Source organism: Scyliorhinus torazame, chromosome 14, assembly GCF_047496885.1.
Source record: "Scyliorhinus torazame isolate Kashiwa2021f chromosome 14, sScyTor2.1, whole genome shotgun sequence".
Classification (NCBI taxonomy): Eukaryota; Metazoa; Chordata; class Chondrichthyes; order Carcharhiniformes; family Scyliorhinidae; genus Scyliorhinus; species Scyliorhinus torazame.
In genome coordinates this window covers 122,176,013-122,200,846 of record NC_092720.1, presented here as the reverse complement: position 1 = coordinate 122,200,846, position 24,834 = coordinate 122,176,013, and the positions used below count along the sequence as shown (strand labels likewise).

At 44.5% G+C, this 24,834-nt stretch overlaps 1 protein-coding gene across 3 annotated transcripts in view; it reads right to left on the bottom strand.

Annotated features, from left to right (window-relative positions):
- LOC140389996 (beta-arrestin-1-like) overlaps nucleotides 1-24,834 on the bottom strand; it is a 73,617-nt gene that overhangs the window by 14,603 nt on the left and 34,180 nt on the right. For all 3 annotated transcript variants that reach the window (XM_072474752.1, XM_072474751.1, XM_072474753.1), the window contains exons 4-12: nucleotides 24,185-24,229; nucleotides 21,469-21,665; nucleotides 20,696-20,755; nucleotides 17,575-17,642; nucleotides 15,435-15,570; nucleotides 12,131-12,215; nucleotides 8,997-9,069; nucleotides 6,629-6,766; nucleotides 3,106-3,183 (exon numbers count right to left, since the gene is read on the bottom strand). In XM_072474752.1, the coding sequence (XP_072330853.1) occupies nucleotides 3,106-3,183; nucleotides 6,629-6,766; nucleotides 8,997-9,069; nucleotides 12,131-12,215; nucleotides 15,435-15,570; nucleotides 17,575-17,642; nucleotides 20,696-20,755; nucleotides 21,469-21,665; nucleotides 24,185-24,229 (880 nt within the window). The remainder of the gene's footprint in view (nucleotides 1-3,105; nucleotides 3,184-6,628; nucleotides 6,767-8,996; nucleotides 9,070-12,130; nucleotides 12,216-15,434; nucleotides 15,571-17,574; nucleotides 17,643-20,695; nucleotides 20,756-21,468; nucleotides 21,666-24,184; nucleotides 24,230-24,834) is intronic.

The following is a 24,834-nucleotide window of genomic DNA, read 5'->3' as shown; positions in this document are numbered from 1 at the left end:
GACAGGGGACCCTGTGGGAGTCTCCCTATTACATGGGTACCTGGAGGCCACCTATTACAAGGGTGTAGGGGGGAAGGTCTGTTAGAGGAAGCGTGGGCAGGAAGTGCATTGTTGGGTGGGGAGGCGGGTTGGCCCTCAGATGGTCTCTACCAGCATGGCCATGGCATTGTGGACCTTGTAGTGGGCCAAGGCGGCAACCTTTTCCCCCTTGGCCCACTGCAATGTCCACCATGCCAGGACCATTCCGGTAGAGGCCACAAGTGATCCGCACCCACATGATTCCCGGCCACAGGGACTGGAGAACCACAGAGGGAGTATAGGGCTCCTGGCCCACTAAATTGATACAAATGGATCCTGAAGACCCATTTGCATTTATTTACATCTTCCCACTGATGTGCGCCATGGACTTCATTCCCGCCACCAGCTGGGTATTGGAGCATCGCTATTGGGTCGGCGCCCGGCATCGATCCCGATTTTGCCCCGACGCACGATTCTCCATCCCACGGGGAATGTGGTCAGGGAATCCCAGGATGGAGAATCCCGCCCTATGTCTCCAGATTTGCAATCGAACAAAGGAAGCTGATGAGACCAGTTAGCCACAAATGTGAAAAACCACCATCAACCTCCTATTGTATATCAGTGGCCTTGTAACTTAAAATCATTGAGGTGGGCATTGATTGCTAAGCATGTGACTAAAACGCTTCAGATATAAAGACCCTGGGCGGGATTCTCTCAACCCACGCCGGGTTGGAGAATCGCTGGGCCGGGCGCTAGTCGCGCGAAGCCGGCGGTCTGCCGATCCTCCGGTGACCGGAGAATCGGCACCATTGGCGCCGGCACGGTCGGCGTGGTGCCAGTCGGGGGCTGCTCTACGCGGCCCCCCCCCCCCCGCCGATTCTCCACCCGGGATGGGCCGAGTGGCCGCCCAAAAAAGCCCGAGTCCCGCCGGCGCCGTTCACATCTGGTCTTACCCGGCGGGACCTCGGCATCCATCCTGTAGGGGGTGGCCCGATTTGAGGGGAGTGGGGGGAAAGGGGGGGTCCGACCCTGGGGGGGGCCTCCTCTGTGGTCTGGCCCGTGATCGGGGCCTACTGATCGGTGGGCCAGCCTCTCGTGGTGGGGGCCTCTTTTGCTCCGTGCCAGCCCCTGTAGTCTTACGCCATGATGCGTTGGGGCCGGCGCGGAGAAGGGAGCTACCGCGCATGCGCACATGGGGCTGTTTAGCACTGGGCTAAATCGCTGGCTTTGAAAGCAGACCAAGGCAGGCCAGCAGCACAGTTCAATTCCCATAACAGCCTCCCCGATCAGGCGCCAGAATGTGGCGACGAGGGGCTTTTCACAGTAACTTCATTTGAAGCCTACTTGTGACAATAAGCGATTTTCATTTCATTTTCATTTCATTCATTCGCACCAGTCGCAGTGCACATGCGCGCATTCGTGCCGATTGCAGATGCTTGCGCAGACCCGCGCCACCCATTTGACGCCGGTATCGGCAGCTGGAGCGTCGTGGGTCGCTCCAATGCCGTGCTGGCCTCCTGTAGGGCAGAGGATCGCTACGCATAGCGGTCCAATGTCGCCGTCGTTAAATTCCCCAGTTTTTACGACGGCATTAACACTCTGCCTTCAGATGGGAAAATCCCGCCCCAATGACGAAGAAGAAGCCTGGGCGGACTTCACAGAAAGGCTGTGCCATCTTTTCCTTTAAAGAATAATTAGTCATCAGCCAGTTGAAAATCAGACTCAACTGCAAATCATCAAGCAGCCACAGTACTTAATCTGCTCCAGTTTCAAAGTTCATCCGAGAACCAGCCTTCTAGCTATTCAATTACAAGCAATCTCATAATCTGCTGGGAATCTTTCACATCATAAAACCTTCACTTCAAGAAACCATAGACCTGCAATGTGGGAGACAAGGATTCATAAATCAGAGACTGAAATAAATGTAAACTATAAAATTGCACTATGTTTATCTGCATTGCTGAAAAGGAGACATGCCGTCAAAGAATTACACTGACAACCACGCATTGCACATTTTTCAACTAAACAGTTTGGGGTACAGCATTCCCTGGTTCACTCCCCATGGAAATGCCTTGGTCAATAAGAGTTGACCTGCCTGGTTTGAACTCCAACAAAAGCTTGGCAGTTAACTGTTCTCTAGTGCATTTTCCATGGTAATGCCTCTGCCAATTAGAGTCCTCATGTCTACTATTCAATGCCTTCTTCTCATGCAGTAGAAATGGTTGTTCCTTTTAAATTCTTGCAAATCTGACCTGATTAGTGCACGACAAAAAGCTGTGACCACTTGTCACTATTGTCAGCAATATTCACATTCTCTATCACAAAGCGAGTATCTTTTAAAAAATAAGTTTAGAGTATCCAGTTCTTTTGTTTTTTCAATTAAGGGGCAATTTAGCGTGGCTAATGCATTTAGCCTACAGAGATCTTCGGGTTGCGGGGTGAGACCCACACGGACACTGACCCGTGGAGCGGGATCAAACCCAGGTCCTCAGTGCCATGAGGCAACAGTGCTGACCACTTGTTGTCATAATGTCATCCTCAAAGCAACTATCTTTAGTTATATTCAATCATTGTGGGTGCGTGAGATCAAGTGTGTGATTCTGCGTTAATTCTGGCTAAGTATGTGCAAATAAATATTGTCTTTATTTTAAACTCACAAGAACTTGCTGCTGAACTATTTAATTGGACTATACACTTCAAGCGCAAGGAAGGATGCATCTCTTTTAATTCACAACAAACTGATTATGGATAGGAAGAGAACAAATAACTTCTATCTGTGACGGTTACCACTAAGCCAAATCTGGCACCTGAGAAAGCAATAACTACAACACACTTAGATTCACAGCGATACTCAAATGTTTTATTCAGGAAAGGGTTCAGACACTGCCTGTGTGGGTGGGTTTGAATATTTCTGATATCTCGTAGTGGATAGGAACATAATAAAGACAACCTTTTATCAAACAATATAAAAGCCTGAACATAGGACCAGATAGAGTTATAATAATAAGATTCCATCTGGAACTTTGAGTATAAAATGTCCTGGGAATTTAGTGGGCATTTAAAGAGGTATCGATGCACATCACTCACCCAGGAACCAACAGGCTGGTTCTCACTACATAGGACACCAACATTCCCTGAACATCCCGGTCAGCTCCTTCCTTAAAACTGAAGCAGAAAAGAGACAGGTCACACTGTTGTTAAGGCACTGCTTTAATCCCAGGTCTTCATACCTCCACATCTCGCTCAATCTTCCCTTCTTGCTACAATCTTTTCATACCCAAGCTCCAAACGCTACTCCATAATATTTGTGATATTCCTTCTAGTTTTCCCCTGGTACCTACCCTGCCCTATGACCCTTGATCCTCCACCTGATGCCCTACACGCTGAACCTGGACCTTTCGCCAGCTGCCCTGCCCTTGCTACACAAGATGCCCTGTGAAGAGAAAATTGGTTCTCCACCAGGTGTTGTGCACCTTGTCCCTTCACATTGTGCCCATTTCTCTCCACCTGGTCCCCTGTAGAACAGGTGCAGAACCTAGATTTCAAAAAGAACATCAAGTCCCAGTCAGGAGCTGAAAAAGTGGATGCTTTGCGTGGATTGATTATTGCACCACCCAAAAACTAATTTTGAACTCAAATAAATCAAAATGTTTTAATTATAAATATTCCAGAAACATGAATTTAAATATCTGTCGCAAATCTTTATTGTCACTCCACAGAAATTATGTTCTAAGTGGTGAATTGGACCCATTGTTGGTGCTCCCCGTCTGCAAGCCACCATTGTTGTCATTGTGCCAGTAATCAGGCCATATCCTGTGTCACTACATCATGATCTTGGGCATTAAAGTTGCCCACTTTATAAATGGTGTCTAACTCACCCAATAAGAACTCAAATTAGATTTCTCATCCCACGTGGTTTGAGCACAAATGTGAAAATGCAGGGTGTGGTGGGGGGTGGAGAATGGACCACCCTGGCCTTTCACCTCTGGGATTTGCTTTCAAACTTAGTGTAGAACCAATACAAATGGGGTTTAATTCGATAACCCCTGAAAAGGCCACAGGGTTCATGATGCGCAATTAACTCATGCCTATCGAGTGCAATGTATGCAGCCTATCAAGTCTGTGCTTTTTGCAGATGATCATGGTTGCTGCAGCTGACTGTCATTCCTTGCACTGTTCATCGGCTGCATAGTGTAGAGGGCCCAGTATCTTGACTGGCAAGACTCAAAATCAGTCTGTATGTCTTAAAAGGGAGATGATTGTGATTGCTCATAGCTGGAGATCATTCTGAATATCATGCTGTGGAAGAATAACAGCTAACTACAAGGGGAAACAACCTCTCAGCATTTACCCTCTCAAACCCCCGCAGAATGTTATGTTTTGATAAAGATCACCACCTCTCATTCTTCTAAACTCAAATTAGTATAGGCCCAACCTGCTCAAACTTTCCTCACAAGCCAACCCTATCTGCAAAGGAATCAGCCGAGTGAATTTCCTCTGAACTGCTTACAATGAACGAATATCCCTCCAGAACCGCACTCGTAATGTGAGCGTGGTCTCATCAATGACTTGTGCAGTTGTACAAGACCTTTCTACCTTACTCTATTCCCCTTGTGATAAATGCCAACATTTCATTTGCCTTCCTAACCTGCTGTACCTGCAGGATAGGGTTTTATGATTCAGGTACAAAGATACTGAATGGGTAAAAATTGAAAAAGAGGCATTGGATAGGTCGTGCTGAAAGTTGATAAGTCACCAGGGTTGGATGACATGCATCCAAGGATACTAAGCGAAATAGGTGTAGAAATTGCCGAGGCAAAGGACATAAACTTCCAACCCTCTTTAAATACAGAGGACAGGAGAGTTACAAATGTTACATTTGACGTGTGCAAGAATAAGCCCAGCAACTACTGGCCAGTCAGTTTAACCTCAGTGATGGGGAAACTTTTCGAAGCTAATTTGGGAAAAAGAATTACCGGTCATATGGACAAATCTGAGTTAATTAAGGAATGGCAGTATGAACTTTTAAGGGAAAATTCTGTTTAACCTTCTTGAGTTTTTTGATTTGATTGTGATTTGATTTGATTTATTGTCACATGTACCGAAGTACAATGAAAAGTATTTTTATGCGGCCAAGGGAACGTGCACAGTACGATGAGGTAACAGAGAGGGTAGATGAGGGTCATGCAGTTCATGTGGTGTACGTGGGCTTCCAATGGCATTTGAGAGGGTGCTATATAACAAACTTGTCAGCAAAATTGTGTAGTATAAAGGTTTACTGTTGAATATGTGAATATTTCGGCCGGAATTCACCGCCATTGGGATTTTCCTTTCCTGCTGGCAGCACACCCCTGCCCACAGGTTTCCCGGTGGGGCGGCTTCAATCGGAAATCCCATTGACAAGAAGCGGGAGCAGAGAATCCTGCCACCAGCGAATGGCACGACACCGAGAAACACGCAGCTGCGGGACCGGAGAATCCCGCCCATAGTCTACATCATCATTGGTATAAGGTCATATGGTAATGGAGCATGGAGGGAGATCCTTTTCGGGAGAGAATTATTCAGAGACTGTAAATAGCATGATGTTAAATAAAATAGTTTGCTAACAAGATCACTTCAAGCCTGATCAGTAAACCCGTGATATGACTATCATACACTAGATCAAAACCAACAATAACAGAAATGGAAGATTTTGGACCAAGAGGGATAGTGGCAGCAGGGATCCAACTTTTGATGGGTGACAGAAAACAGATGGTGAACTGTTGGTTTTAGGACTGGAGGAAATTACATAGTGGCGTTCCCCAGAGTTAATACCACCACTTTCCTCGATCTGTATTACCGAACCAGATTGACAGGGACACAAAGTGTTGTGAACTACGATAGCGATAAGCTTCGAGCGAACTTAGACAGGTTGGTGGGATAGGTGGACAAAGGGCAGATGAAATTTAACTCAAAAGAAGTGAGGCATGATTCCTGTTGGTGGGAAGAATGAGGAGAGGTAAAGCAAAGGATACAATTCCAAAGGGGTGCAGGATCCGAGGAAGGCTGAGTATTATCACGAGAGATGGCATGCCAGGATGAGAAAACAGTTAGTAAAGCATACCCCATATTTGGCTTTATAAACAAGGGGAAGAAGTGTCAAGACAAGGAAGTTATGATAAATCTGTAAAATAAACAGATTCAATCAAGGCCTTCAAAAGAGAATTGTATAATTATTTGAAATTAAATGTTTGCAGGACAACGAGGAAAAGGCAGCGATGAGATGAGATGAACTGCACTTCCAGAGAGCCAGCATTTACACAACAGGTCAAATAGCGTCCTTCTGTGCAGTAACCATGATCTGATTGTATGCTCCCCCCCCCCCTGCCACTCTGCCAATGTCTCTGCTGTTACTCGTCAGCCAGCCAGACCAGACTGCTCTCACCCAGGCCAAGATGGTGCAGTCTGAAGCGGATCTATCTTGGCCCAGAGCCGCCCGAGCTCCCTCATTTACATTTACCTCCCTTCCTCCCTGGGTAAATATATCCTCCTTCCATCTTTCTTTCCATCCCCTCTCCTTTTCTCACATACTCCATCGCTTTCCCTCCCCAAGTCAAACAGATTCCCTTACATGGTGGAAGAAGCCAGGTTAGTGTCCTCCTGTTTGATCCGGCCATCAAGGGCGATGCCATGTTTGTTGCTGTTGTCGGCCATTAATGGCAAGAGCACATAGGTCTTAGAGAAACTGGAACCTGAAGCAATTTGGTCACTGAGTAAAGAAAAAATATTCATATTTAGAAACACAAACCTAATCAAGGAAAACCAAATATTCTGCATTCGACAACACATCCAGTCAATACCTTTCTGAATACTGTTTGCCAAACTGCGAGGGATCCTCACCACCCTGAGCTATATAGAGAAAGGCATGTTGGACACACTGAACTCGCAGGTATTCAGACAATTGTGTTGTATCCACAGAATACATGAAAATCATGTCCTTTATTTAACCACTTTCTATCCAGTCCCAAACCCAGATAGGTGAGACTTTGGATGATTGACAGTACACTGGGGATAAAAATTCCCACTATGCAGGATTTTCTCAATCTGTTGACCCTTCAAAGACTTTAAACTGTCTTCAACACTGAAGGATCACCAAAAAAAACAAAACAGGGGTATATATTTGAAAACCAGAGTTGTGGTCTCCCTAATATGGTCAGGCTTGGTTTCTTGCATGACACTGCTGGAAAATGGTGATGATCTGTGTTCATTTAATAGGGAATATTATCTTGGGATTGGTCCCTCTACACAGGATGCACTGTATCCTATCAAAAGAACACAATCTCATCAGCTCATTGTCCACATTGTACAGTTGGGATAAAAGGTTCTTTTTCGGAATGGCAACCGGTGCCGAGTGGTGTCCCGTAGGGTTCAGTGTTGGGGCCACAGCTGTTCTCTTTATATATTAACGATCTAGATGACGGGACTGGGGGCATTCTGGCTAAGTTTGCCGATTATACAAAGATAGGTGGAGGGGCAGGTAGTATGGAGGAGGTGGGGAGGCTGCAGAAAGATTTAGACAGTTTAGGAGAGTGGTCCAAGAAATGGCTGATAAAATTCAACGTGGGCAAGTGCGAGGTCTTGCACTTTGGAAAAAAGGAGAGGGGCATGGACTATTTTCTAAACGGTGACAAAATTCATAATGTTGAAGTGCAAAGGGACTTGGGAGTCCTAGCCCAGGATTCTCTAAAGGTAAACTTGCAGGTTGAGTCCGTAATTAAGAAAGCAAATGCAATGTTGTCATTCATCTCAAGAGGCTTGGAATATAAAAGCAGGGATGTACTTCTGAAGCTTTATAAAGCATTAGTTAGGCCCCATTTAGAATACTGTGAGCAATTTTGGGCCCCACACCTCAGGAAGGACATACTGGCACTGGAGCGGGTCCAGCGGAGATTCACACGGATGATCCCAGGAATGGTAGGCCTAACATACGATGAACGTCTGAGGATCCTGGGATTATATTCATTGGAGTTTAGGAGGTTGAGGGGAGATCTAATAGAAACTTACAAGATAATGAATGGCTTAGATAGGGTGGATGTAGGGAAGTTGTTTCCATTAGCAGGGGAGACTAGGACCCGGGGGCACAGCCTTAGAATAAAAGGGAGTCACTTTAGAACAGAGATGAGGAGAAATTTCTTCAGCCAGAGAGTGGTGGGTCTGTGGAATTCATTGCCACAGAGGGCGGTGGAGGCCGGGACGTTGAGTGTCTTTAAGACAGAAGTTGATAAATTCTTGATTTCTCGAGGAATTAAGGGCTATGGAGAGAGAGCGGGTAAATGGAGTTGAAATCAGCCATGATTGAATGGTGGAGTGGACTCGATGGGACAAATGGCCTTACTTCCGCTCCTATGTCTTATGGTCTTATGGCTAATGGGGATAACATGGGACTTTAATTTGTGATCATAGAAATGCTGTCATTGGTTTCTTTAACTGCTACCTAAACACATCCCGGGGTTGAATTTATATCGGGGTTTCTCTTGATCTACTGATGTTACTTCAACTGAAATCCCAGAGAAACAGCATCATTGCTCTGTTGCTTCAGAGTTTCCACCAACCCTCATCAAACCTATGGCGGGAGACAGCTGCGCAGGAATAATAGACCAGTCAACCTTTGAACTGGGATTGGGTGGACTGAAATGTTTGTTTCATCTGATATAGTGATCATCTGTGCCACTTCAGCCAACTCAAAGTTAACTCAAAGAGTAATAGCTGATCTGCAAACCATCCTTTGCAACCTCACCATCCAAGCATCTCAGGAGGAGCAAGTCCATACTACAGGGCTCCAGGCACTACAGAACTCCCATGTCCCAGCCATTCTACAGGGCTCTTGTCATCCTATGGAAGACTAGGCTGTCCCACATAGTTCAGATCACTCCACAGGGTTCTTATCGTCCAGACTACCCACTGAGGCTCTCCTCGTGCTACGAAAGTGTGTTACTTACTCTGCTTCCTCCACAGCAACCTCCTCGACATATGTATCATTCGAGTACAGCACCACATTAGTTGCTTGTATGACTGAGAACAAAGAAAATATATCAAGACCCATTAAACACAGTATTTGTAGCTGGAAAAATCTTTCACATTCTGACACAAAAGGCCTTATTTTAACTCGGTGTAAGTGAATGGGTTTCAATTGAGTTAGAATTAAGCTCTTTGCAAAGTTTCAAAATTTGTAGAGGATATTAAATAAGGGGGGTGGGTTATATTTCTGCAGGGGCAATATACATTAATTAACATGCAGAACGGTAAACAGATACATTTACATTACATTTTTTTTACGTTTGAGGCAGTACATTTTGCTAGGAAAAATGAGGAACCACATTCTGCTTTGATAATAAGAGTCTAAATGGGGTAGGAAAGCAGATGGATCTGGGGATGCAGATACATAAATCACTAAAAAGTAGTGATGCAGGTTAATAAGACCAATAAAAATGTAATAAAAATACTGGGGCTCATTTCTAAACAAATTGAATTGAAAAGAAGGGACCTTTGTAAAGAACCTTTGACAGGGGCTGGTTTAGCTTAGTGGGCTAGACAGTTGGTTTGTGATGCAGAACAAGGCCAGCAGCACAGGTTCAATTCCCGTCCCAGCTGAGAATTCTGAATTCTCCCTCTGCGTACCTGAACAGGCGCTGGAATGTGGCGACTAGGGGCTTTTCACAGTAACTTCATTGCAATGTTAATGTAAGTCTACATATGACAATAAAAATATTATTATTATTGTTACTGCTTACTTGGAGTACCCTCTGAGGACAGTTTCACACAATAAATGTAGAAGCATTGAAAAAGGTACAAATAGTTTCCAGAATATGAAAGGAACATTTGCATTCATATAGCGCCTTTCACAACCTCTGGGCACCCCAAAATGCTCTTCAGCCAATGAAGCACTCTTTGAATTGTCGTTACTGTTATAATGTAGAAAATAAGGCAGCCAATTTGTACCCAGCAGGCAACTGCAAAGAGCAATGTGATAGTGACCAGATAATTGTTTCTTTAATGTGTTGGTTGGGGGATAAAGGTTGAGCAGGAGACCGGGATACCTCCCCTCCATTGAGTTACTGCCGAGGATCTTTTGCACCCATTTCAGAGGGCAGATAGGTTTAACATCCCAGCAGGGAGATGCATTCCCTGAGTACTGCATTGGACTGGCCGCCGGGATCGGAGTGCTCAAGCCTCTGGAGGGAGACATCAACCCACTCAGCCGCAGCTGGCACCAAATTCTGGAAACAAACCAGAATTGAAATTAAAATGGAATGAGACCAGGAAAGGCAGAACAAATTCAAGATCTTCCCTCTGGAAAAGAGATGGCTGAGGGGTGACCTGATTGAAACCTTTATTCTGAAAATATTTGCTGAAGTAGATGTAGGGAAACTGTACCCATTGAGGGAGAGGTCAGAATTGGAGCCATAAATATAAAGTCATCAAGTAATCCAATAGGGAATTCAGAAGAAACTTCTTTACCCAAAGAGTGGCTTGAATGTAGAATCTGCCAACACATGGAGTAGTTGACGTGAATAGCATTGATGTTTTAAAAACAAGAAGAAGAAAAAAAAGGAGTAGAGGGAGATGTTGACAGGGTTAGCTACAGAAATGTGGGAGCAGTCTCTTGTAGAGCATAAATGCCAGCATGGAGTTGTGAGCTGAATGGCCTTTTCACTGCTGTTAGTACCAAACCATTCTCTGTACAGAGGGTGTGAGAAGGTAAGGAAGGAATTGTGAGTTGTATATTCGTGTCTGGATTGGACTAGTTCACACCTGAAAACTTAGGTTTCTACAGTGGCTGTATCCAAGATGTGTCCAAAATAAGATGAATCAATAGCGTGCCTGTACTGCACTGCCACCTGCTCACTCTTTCTAGCTGTCATTTGCTGTCAGCCTCTTCTCCTGTTGCCATGTGACGGTGTACATCATGATACTCATTAGGAGGCACTGTTTAACAAGGGCTCATTAGTTAGCACTGTTTACTCGGGACCTCACCAGTCCACTGCTGTTTCACTAATCTCACAATGTTCAATCAGAAGCGTGTTAGTAAACACTGTTCACAAGAGACACACTAGTTAACACTGTTTACTCGAAGATTCATTAGTTAGCAATGTTTATATAGAACATACAGTGCAGAAGGAGGCCATTTGCCCATCGAGTCTGCACCAACCCACCTAAGCCCTCACTTCCACCCTATCCCCGCAACCCAGTAACCTTTCTGACACTAAGGGCAATTCAGCATGGCCAATCCATCTAACCTGCACGTCTTTGGACTGTGGGAGGAAACCGGAGCACCCGGAGGAAACCCACGCACACACGGGGAGAACCTGCAGACTCCGCACAGACTGTGACCCAGCGGGGAATCGAACCTGGGACCCTGGAGCTGTGAAGCCACAGTGCTAGCCACTTGTGCTACCGTGCTCAGAGACTCACTGGTAAGAACTGTTTACCCACCTTTTAACACACTCAGTGAATCACTAGTTAGCACTATTTACTCCGAGACTCACTAATTCAACTTTGTTTACTCAGGGACTGATTAGTTAGTGCTGTTCACCCAAACATATCTTGATGGGATTATTAGGTTTAAGAGTTTAAATGTTGCTGAATGGCTTTTGCGCACAGTATAATTTCTTGCGAATTCATATTTCAAAGTTAGGTAAGTGTATCACTTTGTGCAACAGTTTTGGAAGTCAGTGAAAGGGATTAGTAATCTCAGAGGGGAAGTGCTGTCCAGCTGTTTATTTTTTATTTTGTTCTTGGGACATGGCCAACTTGCTGCCCGCCTGTAATCGCTTTGAGAAGCAGAGTTCCTTCTTCTCGAACGTCACGATGCTTTGCACCACTGAGTGCCTTGAGAGGCCCTAAGGATGGTAAAAGTCAACTCTATAGTATGGGATTACGACTGGACCAGATACGAATAGTAAGTTTACCTCCTCAGGGTGCCAGTTATGTTATTATGGCTATTTTGTGGTCCCTTTTCCGACACCAGCCCAAAAATCAATTTTACAACTTGCTGTGATGGGATTTGAATTCATGACCCCCAAATTGAAAGTCCATAACCACAAGTACATGATATGACTTTACTTTAGGATACCTGATACTTTGACGCTCTTCACATCCTTGTTAGAATTATTATTCACTTCAATATCAACACTGATGGGCTCCCCGTGGTAATATATCTGAGGAATGAAAATAAACATTAGCTTAAAGTTGTCCTTTGCTTTTCACTTTCTCCCTCTTTCAGGAAACCTGGCTTCCCAGATGCTGCCCTGCTCTAGTGCCTCATCCAAGTTGCTGTCATAATATACACCAGTATATCATGGTGCAGACACACACTGATGGACACACAGTGGGACAAATCAACATACACAACACCGCAGCCAATCACTAGTGAGAGCACACGCACTATAAAGACAGGGGACATCAGAGTTCCCGCTCATTCGAGTAGCAGCTAGCTAGGAGCACAGAGCTCACAACCTGCAACACAGATATTCACCATGTGCTGAGTGCATCAACTGGTTAGGACATCTCTCCACATCATGGTTAGGACAAGGCAAAGGTCTTTAGTTAAAGCTGGTATCGTATTTACCCACAGTTCAAGTATGTTTAAATAGTTAACCTTTTCATAAAATAGTGTTGCACTACTTCAAGTGTTGGTGACCTGTATGTGATCCAGAACGCCCAACTCATCAGTTGCGTCCTTCATATCTGAGCCTAGTGAGTCTCTCAAGGCTACCCAGCTGCCAGGACATCACAACCAAGCCCAATTCTATCCTCATTTCAGGCTCATGATCACAACTGTAAGAAGCATTAGATAGTGACTGGGAGCAGGCAATCAAGCAGAATTCTTCCCTCCATAACCCAGTGGCACTCAGGCTAATTGAGGTGCCCTAACCATTACTGCTTGAAACTTTGGTTCAGACCTGAGATCTCTTGTAGCTCAGTTGGAAGTTAGATTTATCAACCAAGCTATTGGGGCCATACATACTCATTGAAGGGTTGTCAGCACCTGTTTATGTGGGTAGCTTTCTTAATGAGACGAGTGGGAAGGCTGAGAGAGTTACAACCAAGACATAGGTTATGGAACAAGGAGATCAGAATGGCTTAGAACACTGCTGTTGCACTGTGGGAATTCGGTTAGGGTGTAACCATGGGAGATAAGGGAAGCAGTCATCTTTGTGAGGGACAGACTGGTGCAATGGGTTCCACTGCTTTACAACATTCAGAAAAGATGAAGGTCGATCCTTTCTGACATGCTTGTCGCAGACAAATTGGTCCACAGTTCAAAAATCCTCCTTGCCCCAAACTGATGCTACATGGGTGGGGGAGGGATGTAGTACTGCATGTAGTAGTTGGCTGATCGAAGAAATCAAAGGATGCCTGCCACAATTCCACACAAAAGAATTAACAAAGAAAATAATTAAGTTTAAAAAGTAGGGGGTTTGAAGTAAATGTATCATACAAGCTTTTTAAAAAATTAAATACAAGCACTGAGGTAATAGGAGGTTAACATACAGTGAGCTGAGCTTTGATATAATGTTCTTCATGGCTGCAAGTTATAAGCAATTTAGTAGCCTATCTGAGCATTCAATAAAGACTGGACAACCATGGTGTCTGATTCTTTGATTCTCTAATGTGAAAGAGTAATACTGAACTAAAAGAAACTGAAGCAGAGACACAGTCAGTCATAAAGACTGCAAAGTCAGTCAGATTTTTTAAATTGGAAAGCTGTGAGGTTAAGCTCTGCTTCAGTATTGAGGGAGAACATTGAAATGTGGTTTGGAAAGATTTTGTTTAAGCTACTGATATGGGGAAGCATGGTCGTTATATTCTATTGTGACACTAAAAGAAGTTATACTCATTATGACTGATCAAAATGATCACTGTATTTTGACATGCTGTGAAGTTAGGAAGGACAGTAAATGGTGAAATGGGAGCAGGAAGTTACAAAGGGACAGCGATGGAGTGAGAAAAACAGTATTAATTGGTCTCAAGTTGGACAAGTGTGAGCATATCCACGACAGACTCAAGATAAATCAAAGTATTTTTCAAATGGTGAGGAACTAAAAGCTGTAATGGGGAACAGAGATTTGGGAGTCCAAACGGACAAATCATTGAGAGCTTGTCGATGTATAAAGCTGCAGTCAGATCCTGTCTACAGTACTGCATTCAGTTCTGGGCACTGCGCCTTAGGAAAAATATACTGAGTTTGGAGAAGGTTCAACGTAGATTCACCCGAATGAAACACAGCCTAGTCCATCACACGAACCTGCCTCCCATCCATTGATTCCATCTTCCATCTTCTCCAACTTCTTCCATCGGGCAGGAGATGCAAAAGTCTGAGAACACGGACGAACAGACTCAAAAACAGCTTCTTCCCCACTGCAGCACAGTAGCACGAGGGACAGCATGGTAGCACACGTGGCTAGCACTGTGGCTTCACAGCGCCAGGGTCCCAGGTTCAATTCCCCACTGGGTCACTGTCTGTGCGGAGTCTGCACGTTCTCCCCGTGTCTGCGTGGGTTTCCTCCGGGTGCTCCGGTTTCCTCCCACAGTCCAAAGACGTGCAGGGTAGGTGGATTGGCCATGCTAAATTGCCCTCAGTGCCCCGAAAGGTTAGGAGGGGCTATTGGGTTATGGAGATAGGGTGGAAGTGAGGGGTTAAATGGGTCGGTGCAGACTCGACGGGCCGAATGGCCTCCTTCGGCACTGTATGTTCTGTGTATCTCTTATCGACCCTCTTATGGACTGACCTCATTAACACTACACCCCTGTATGCTTCACCCGATGTCAGTGTTATGTCGTTACATTGTGTACCTGGTGTTGCCCTGTTATGTATTTTTTTTAAATTTCCTTTTCTTCCCATGTACTTAATGATCTGTTGAGCTGCTCGCAGAAAAATACTTTTCACTGTGCCTCGGTACATGTGACAATAAACAAATCCAATCCAATGATACCAAGGCTTAAAGGTTTAAATTATGAAGTCGGGTGACAAAACCCTGGATTGCATTTCCCTGCATCTTGAAGGTAGGGGTTTATTTGATGGGGGAATGAAGAAATGGGGATGTAATCTTAAAATTAGTGCTGGGCCATACACCCGTGAAATGAAAAAGCACTTTTCACATAAAGGCCTGTAGAAATCTGGAGCTTGTGTTGATGTGAGGGCAACTGCAGTTGCCAAGATTGAGATCGATTTTGTTTGGAATTAGTAAAAAGGGATATGGAGCAAAGGCGGGGAAGTGAAGTTGCGATGCAGAGCAGCCATGATCTGATGGAATGGGGAGTGACCTGTTCCTCTTTCCATCTTCCTTCTGGTTCACATTTTGAAACAGATTTTCCTCACCAGTCAAAGAGTGATGGATGGTTTGTTAGTATCTCCGGTCAGGTGTCTCCCTCACCTCTTTATTCAGAGATGCCGTCAGGTGGAGTGGCTGGTCTGACATCAGGAAATGCTTGCTGATATGGGCAGTTGGCTTTGGCCCAGTTCGATCTGGAGCATATTGCACTTTACGGATAGCCAGATGCACAGAGCTTCTGGAAAAATAAAGAGGGAAAACAAGATCAGTGAGCACCAACAAGTTCACAGAAAACATGACTTGCACTAAAATAAAATAAAAATATATCATGAATGTTGCTGGAATGTCATAAAAACCCCACTGGCACAGTGGTTAGCACTGCTGCCTCACAGCACCAGGGACCGGGTTTAATTCCAGCCTCGGGTGACTGTGTGGAGTTTGCATGTTCTCCCCATGTCTGCGTAGGTTTTCTCCAGGTGCTCCATTTTCCTCCCAGTCCAAATATATTCAGGTTAGGTGGATTGGGCATGCCACAAATACCCCTTAGTGTCCAAAATTGCAGATTTGGTGGGGTTACGGGGATGAAGCAAGGGGTGCGGGGGGTTGGGAGGGCCTATAGTACTCTTTCAGAGGGTCGGTGCAGACCCGATGGGCCGAACGACCTCCTTCTGCACTTTAGAGATTCTAGAATTCACAGATGTCATGCAGAGAATTGAACTGCCATCTTTACCTGGCCTGTCAGTCCATGTTGTGTGGTTGACTCTTAACGCCCTTAGATATCCACATCAAGAGAATAAATTATATACAAAATTAAACCACACAACAAAAAGCTGTATTTGTATGGCGTCTTTAACATAGCAAAACAAGACACTTCACAGGAGTGCTATTAAAGAAAATTTAACATTGAGGCACGTAAGGCGTTTTTAGGGTAGATGGCCAAAAGCTAGGCCAAGGAGGTAATCTTTGTGGAGTGTATTAAATGAGGAAAGAGAATTAGGAGGTGGAAACATTTAGGGAGGGTATTCCAGAGCTTAGGGCCTTGGCAGCTGAAGGTGCACCAGTCAATGGGGTGGTGATTAGAATTGCACACTTTAAGTTCCCTGCACATTGTTCCATCAAACACTCCCTGGGCAGATACAATATGTGATAGATACAGAGTCAAGTGCCCTCTGCACTGTCCTAACACATTTCACTGTCCTTACAATATTCCTCAGCTACATGCTGAAGAGATCATTGGGGCATTTTTCCTTTACTCACACCACAATGTGAATTGTGGATTGAATGACTATTGTCGGTGCTGAATTAGGCATGATCAAGTGTTGCGAGCCATTACTCTCTGTGAATGTGACTAGCACTAACCCGGACTAAAAATACTTTTTTTTCCATTTAATGTGGGCTGCATTTGACCTTAATCTCTGTGGTGAAAGGTTAGTGCCTAATCCCACCCCCTGTACTACCAAGCCCTCGATTTACTGACAAATGAGGACCAGTGAGTGCTTCACACTATACAGGTAGCAACAGGTAGTTTATAGCAAGGATTCACTAAAGGCTCGCTGATTGGCAGTTCACAATTCTATGTATCTGCCCATCACAGATCCACTCTGAGCTGCTAATACTCAAACCATTAATTGAACAGTATGAAGTCTTACAACACCAGGTTAATGTCCAACAGGTTTGCTTCGAATCACTAGCTTTCGGAGCGCAGTTCCTTCATCAGGTGAATCATCTGGGGCTGGTTTAGCACAAGGCTAAAGAGCTGGCTTTGAAAGCAGACCAAGGCAGGCCAGCAGCACGGTTCAATTCCCGTACCAGCCTCCCCGAACAGGCGCCGGAATGTGGCAACTAGGGGCTTTTCACAGTAACTTCATTTGAAGCCTACTTGTGACAATAAGCGATTTTCATTTCATTTTCATTTCATTCACCTGATGAACGAACTGTGCTCCGAAAGCTAGTGATTCGAAAGAAACCGGTTGAACCTTAACCTGGTGTTGTAAGACTTCTTACTGTGTCCACCCCAATCCAACGCCGGCATCTCCACATCATTAATTGAACAGATTGCTGCAACCAATTGGTTCAATTGTATGCTGCACAAGCCACAAAGCAATAAGTTGCTGTGTTGGAAAAAAATAAATGGCTGTGTTACAGTGAATATGTTTCAGATACCACAACCTGGTGTTAGAGAATATGAAGGAAAAATCAGGGTCACTGCCTTCCAGAAGGCTACATATTCCTCCTTATTTACCTTTTACGGATCTTTTCCTCCAGATTGCTTACGCAAAAAGCTAATACCTTGAATTCAACGGAACAAAACTGCAGAGAAAGAAAAAAGATCAGGGATCAGATTTATTCAACATAAGGGGTAGGTAGGTTACACGTTTGTGATTTACAATCATTCTTGGGTGCAGATTAATTGGTGCTGGATCATTCCAGGTTACATAGAATGACACAGAATGTACAGCACACAGGTCATTCAGTTCAACCAGTCCATGCTAGAATTTATGGTTCCAATTGAAGCCATGCCCACCCTTCCTTACCCAACATAGAAAATAAGGGCAAGAGAAGGTCATTTGGCTCTTTGAGCCTGCTCGGCCATTCAACGTGATCCTCTATCTCAACATCATACTCCAGCACTCTCCCCATACCCGCTGATACCTTTACAGTCTACAAATCTATCTGTTTCCTTCTTAAATATATTCTGCGATTTGGCCTCCACAGTTTTCTGTGGTAGAGAATTCCACAGATTCACCGCCATATCAGCGTAACACTCACATGCGTATCTGGCATCCCCTTAAGTATACCTACACCTTTCACCTCAATTCCTCCTATGTAACAGCAGGTTTCAAATTCTTATCAATCCCTGGGTACAAAATATTCTTCGGAATTTGATTTCTTTGTGACTACCTTATATCGATAATCTTTAGTTTACTCTTCCTCTCAAGTGGAAATGGAAACACTTTACCTGCGTCTACTCATAGAAAACCTTTTGTAATTTTAATGATCTCTATTCAGGCAGAACGGTAGCACAGTGGTTAGCACCGTTGCTTCACAGCGCTTGGGTCCCAGGTTCATTTCCCGGCTCGGGTCAGTGTCTGTGCAGAGTCTAGATGTTCCCTCGTCTGCGTGGGTTTCCTCCGGGTGCTCCGGTTTCCTCCCACAAGTCCCAAAAGACGTGCTGTTAGGTCATTTGGACATTCTGAATTCTTACTCTGTGTACCCGAACAGGTTCCGGAATGTGACGACTCGGGGATTTTCACAGTAACTTCATTGTAGTGTTAATGTAGGCCTACTTGTGATAATAATAAAGATTATTATTATTCAATCACCACTCGATGTTCTCTTTCCAAGCAAAATGAGAGCCAGCCTTTCCTAATTTGTATAACCTCACAGCTCTGGCCCCAATTTTGCACCCTGTCCAGTGACTATGGGGCAGAATGTGATGCCCTCCCCTCAGGTGAGGTTTGTGGGTCATTTCATCAGACAGGGATGTAGGATTCAGGTCACCCTCCCGCCACTACACCGATTAAGTCTGGGTAGAAAGGCACATGAATGGTCTTCCGTCTAACCCACCGCCAAGACATCACTGCAGGAGTTCCACAGGATAGTGTCCTAGGCCCAACCATCTTCAGCTGCTTCATCAATGACCTCCCTTCCATTGTAACGTCAGAAGTGGGGATGTTTGTGGGTGACTGCACAATGTTAAGCACCATTCGTGACTCCTCAGAACCTCACCACCTGGAGGTTCCCCTCCAAGTCATTCACAATCCTGACTTGGAAATATATCACCGTTCCTTCACTGTCCCTGGGTCAAAACCCTGGAACCCTCTCCCTAACAGCACTGTGGGTGTACCTGCACCTCAGGGACTGCCATGGTTCAAGTGGCAACTCACCACCACCTTCTGAAGGGCAACTAGGGATGGGCAATAAATGCTGGTCTAACCAGCATCGCCCACATCACATAAATTAATAAAAAATGTAAACATTGAGACTCCTTTGTGGGAAACTCATGTCCACTTAACAGCTTCATCCTGTCACTAATAGTATTAATCCAGTGACGGACAGGGAACTCAACCATGCTGGGAGCCCAGGACAGTTGTGTTTGCTTGTGAGTATCAATGGGACAGTGGGGCATCCCTCATTGTTAGACATTTGGGTGTCTGAGTCCATTACATCTCACAGGGGCTGTTAGTACTCAAACAGTTGGACGGGGGCTGTTAATACTAGTTAGTTTCTCAGAGTTAAGCTGCAGCAACTACCATAGAAATCAAACTCGCCGTATGCACATCATTTATGTGTAGTCATGAATGTGAACTTTTCAATTTTTCGCTGGTGAGGAACTTAATTCCAGTGAAAGGGCCTTTTAGTAAGTATTCATGACTTTCTAATGCATGAGATAACATGAGGAGACCCTATTTACTGGGAAGCTCAACCTGACTTTAAAGTGCGGAGAATTGCCAAAGTTCATCCCGTTGACGGGTAACTGATTTTTGACGTCCTGCTAAGCTTTCTGTTGGTGGTGGGCCTGGATGATTCCACCCCTTATGTTTATAAAATCTTTTTGTGTTCAATTTAATGCTAATCTTTTCTCGTAACCGCTCTTTGCCTCCCACATTAGCATATTCGATTCCATCCTGCACTTTCCATGACCTTCCTGGTTAACTGAATCATGCTTTTAACATTTGTCATAAGCCTCCTTTATCTGTTTAATTTGAACTGTTTTCTTTGCCGTCCATGGAGCATTCGCCTTGGGCATTCATTTGTTTCACTTGAAAGGACTATGTCTTATTTCTCCCCGAGTTATCACTTCCCGGATCTGCATCACTTCTCCAGACATGCTTTTACATGCACTTATCCTCTGGTTTCCGTGCTCATCAGCATGTGGCATTGGGGATATTCCCTTAAGGTCTTTTTAAAAATCTTCGCAACTCCTGAAATTCTGCCTGTATCATTGGTTCCAACATGACTTCCGACTTTCCTTTCTGCTCTCAGTACATCCACAGGGCAGCATGGTAGCACAGTGGTTAGCACAGCTGCTTCACAGCTCCAGGGTCCCAGGTTCGATTCCCAGCTTGGGTCACTGTCTGTGTGGAGTCTGCACGTTCTCTCCGTGTCTGCGTGGGTTTCCTCCGGGTACTCCGGTTTCCTCCCACAGTCCAAAGATGTGCAGATTAGGTAGGATTGACCAAAAAAGGGTCAGTGGGGTTACAGGGATAGAGTGGAGGTGTATGGATAGGGTAGAGTTATGTGCTTAGGGTGCTCTTTCCAAGGGCCGGTGCAGACTTGATGGACCAAATGGCCTCCTTCTGCACTGTAACTTCTATGATTCTATGATCCTGCACTCACTCTGGAGAACTTTCAGATCTTACCTTGTCTGGGTCGTTGGCAGAGGGCTGAAGACAAACAGAACAGGGCAGATGGTTTGGGAACTGTCAAAGGAAAATACATAAATGTTAATTGTGGCAGCAGGCAGCCTAGGGCTAAGAGCAGTAACCTCACTTAGTTCTCATTCCTCGACATTACCGTTCCCTCTACTTTTGATGCTTCACCCCAAGTCCTTATTCATCCAGTGACCTTTCTAGTCAAGCTCCTTTGTCCTCATTGGCCACGTCACCTCCCTCACTGTGATTGCCTCACAGATACTTGATTAACCTTGTGTGCCAAACAACCCTTTTCACTCAATCACCTGGGAATTTCTATAAAACCTGAGCGTGTCTGAGGCCCAAGTCCTGCTTCCATATCTGAAGAGTTATATTAACCTGGTGATTGGTCGTTGGAAAGGGCCAAAGGTCATTTTGGTAGGAACGGCCATGATAAAGCCAAGCTCTCTGTTTCACCAACACCTCCCAGCCGAAATCCTTCGCAACCAAAGTAATTTCTGTTTTTTTTCTTTAATTTAAAGCACCCAATTCATTTTTTTCAATTAAGGGGCAATTTAGCTTGGCCAATCCACCTAACCTGCGCATCTTTGGGTTGTGGGGGCGAAACCCACGCAAACATGGGGAGAATGTGCAAACTCCACACGGACAGTGGCCCAGAGCCGGGATCGAACCAGAGGCCTCTGTGCGGTGAGGCAGCAATGCTAACCACTGCGCCATCGTGTTGCCCTATTTCTGTTGTTAATACTGGTTGCAGAACGCACCTCAAAGCAGAAGGGCAAAGCTTTGTCTCCAATCTTCCTTATCAGGCGTTCCTGCGCCTTGGTCAGGGGTTTTGCTTGCTCACCAGTCGGAGGGTACACCTGGACTGTGGAGACGTACAGGTCTCTATTAAATGCTTGCCCAATCATCTCCATGTCCTCTGGTCCATAGTGGAAAATGCAGCTCAATCTGCAATAAACTGAGGATAGATTAAGAGCATAAGATTAGAAAGTTAAGAATAATTTAAATAAGAAGTGATAATGGGGAAATATACAGTAGGTCAGTTGGGATCTTCAGGAAACAAGTTTGTGCTGACTGTTTGTGCATCACTTCCTTCAACAAGCTCCAAAATTGCTGCCAGTGGAAGCCTGGGAAAAATATTCTACCTGCTTGTATGTTCTCCTCCTCAGCACTTGTTGCCCAAAACCACGGCATGCTAAAAGTGGAGCAATTTGCCCACAAGCATGGACTATTTCCGAATGGTGAGGCAGTTATTTACAAATGTATAATTTATTGTAATCCGCTTGTGAAGTTAAAGGAATGCTAAACAAAAAACAAAATTCAGGCCCTAACATTGAACTGTGAGATTGAACGATTTAACCTTTAACGGGTCAGTCTGAATTTTCCTTGTACCAACAGAAATGCTCAACCGTTTGAATTCAGTTTAAAAAGTATCTGGGCATAAAACCATTAAAAGGCAATCATGATTGTCCCTTAGGGAGGCAAACCTGCTGCCCTTGCGTACACGTGACTCCATTGCTACACCAAAACAGCTGACTCCAAGCGGCCCTTCTGAAGTGAGCGAGAAAGCCACTCGGCTGTATCAATATAGCATCACCAATGGTTCAAGAAAGAAAGAAGAGCTTGCATTCCTGTTGCACCTTTCACAAACTCAGATCATCCCCAAGATTTTTTACAATATGGTGAAGCATAGTCACTGTTTTAACGTAGGAAACTCGGGAAGCCAATATGTGCACAGCATGGTCCCACAACCAGATGGTGCCGGAGCATGGCGACTCTCTGCGAGCTCTCTCATTCAGACCCTTTTCTTTTACCTCTTATCACCGTTCTGACTTACTAAAACTCTTTTCCACTTCATATATAATTACTCCACACTAACAAATCACCATTTGTTGATGTACCATTTGTCAAGATACTGTCGATTATCCTTTTTGTCTACTAAGTACGTACTGTGTACGTTCCCTTGGCCGCAGAAAAATACTTTTTGCTGTACTTCGGTACATGTGACATTAAATTAATAAATGAATCAATCAATCGGTGATAATGATCACATAATCTGTTTCAGTGATGTTTGATTGAGGACCAAATATTGGCCAGGATACCAGAGAGAACTTTCCATGGGATATTTAATGTCCATACCAGAGAGAACTTTCCATGGGATATTTAATGTCCATTTTTCAGTTCAGATGGGGACTTGGTTTGATATCTCAACTCAAATGTGGCACTTCCAATAATGCAACACTCACTCAAGAATTTCCATCACTGGTGCCACCTTCGCAAGGCAAATAGCAACGGGTAGTAAGTCCCAGCCTTGCTGACATCTTAACATAAGAACACAGGAACATAAGAACTAGGAGCCTCCTCCAACATTCAACGAGATCATGGCTGATCTTTTGCGGACTCAGTTCCACTTTCCCGCCTGAACGCCATAACCCTTTATTCCTTTGTTCTTCAAAAAAACTATCTTTATCTTGAAAACATTTAATGAAGGAGCCTCACGTGCTTCACTGGGCAGGGAATTCCATAGATTCACAACCCTTTGGGTGAAGAAGTTCCTCCTAAAATCAGTCCTAAATCTACTTCTCCTTATTTTGAGGCTATGCCCCCTAGTTCTGCATTCACCCGCCAGTGGAAACAACCTCCCCACAAATATCCTATCTATTCCCTTCATAATCTTATATGTTTCTATAAGATCCCTCTGCAACCTTCTAAATTCCAACGCGTACAGTCCAGACTACTCAACCTCTCCTCATAATCCAACCCCTCCAGCTCTGGGATTAACCTAGTAAACCTCCTCTGTACACCCTCCAGTGCCAATAAGTCCTTTCTCAGGTAAGGAGACCAAAACTGAACACAATATTCCAGGTGTGGCCTCACTAACACCTTATACAATTGCAGCAAAACCTCCCAAGTCTTAAACTCCATCCCTCTAGCAATGAAGGACAAAACTGCATTCACCTTCTTAATCACCTGTTGCACCTGTAAACCAACTTTTTGCACTAGGACACCAAGGTCCCTCTGCGCAGCAGCCTGTTTTAATATTTTATCATTTAAATAATAATCCCGTTTGCTGTTATTCCTACCTTGGGAATTAATAGGAACAATAAGAGTTGTTTAAATTGATCAATACCTCCATTAAACCTGTGACAAAAGGAGGGCCGCCAGGTGAGTAAATTAAATATTTGTCTTTAACATCAGACATCAGAAGCCGTTGCTTCCAGGTCTCATTCTGTCTCGTCGCAGACAAACTCCGGCCCAAATCCCCTTTAAAGGCACGCTAAGTATTTGGGGGTTAAATTTTATTTGGTAATTTTTTCTGTAAGGACTCATAATTGGTGGTGTGAGGATTGGTAGCATCCCTGATATCATTCTCATAGATCTCCTCCAATCTTTCCCAAGGGTCTCGTGACTGTGTGAACGGGTTCAATTCACAAGTGGAGAGAACCTTTTTCATCTTGCTGACGGCACAGAACTCACCCTTTTGCTCCTTTATGTAACCGGTGTCCACCAACAGCACGCCATCTACAGACAGAAGCAGAAAATTGGTTACGCCGACTTTAGGTGACCCCCATGTATCCCATAATGTCAATTTATAACTTCCCTCAGGCCCACTCAACCAGCCCTTTTCAACCCAAGTGCAAATGCCAAGTCCACACAAGCGTGGACTACTTCCGAATGGTGAGGCAGTTTTTACAAATGAGCCATTCATTTTAATCCACTTGTTTATGCACCGGCACCATGGACATAAATTAATTTGAGATTTTTAAAAAATCAGCCAGAGTCTCCAGCACTGACATCCTGTTCTACAAACATCTTGTGCAAAGTATATGTGTGGGAACTTTTCGTAAGGGCAGAATTGGTTTAAGCTATGGAGCTAGCAACAGGATGAGTGGGATAGATTAAATACAAAAGGGTAATGACACAAGGCAAAAGCAGTTGGCAATTGTCAGGAAATAGAGGTAGTTTAAATAATCTGTATCTGTGGATATTAGAAATAAGGCATAACTTTTAGTAACTTTAATTTTGTGCTTCTGTGTAATAAAGGGTTGAAGCTTTAGTTAGTTTCATGTTAAACAAAGGTGCCCGCATGTCTGTGGGTTTTGGTCATTTTAAACTGAGCCTGAATT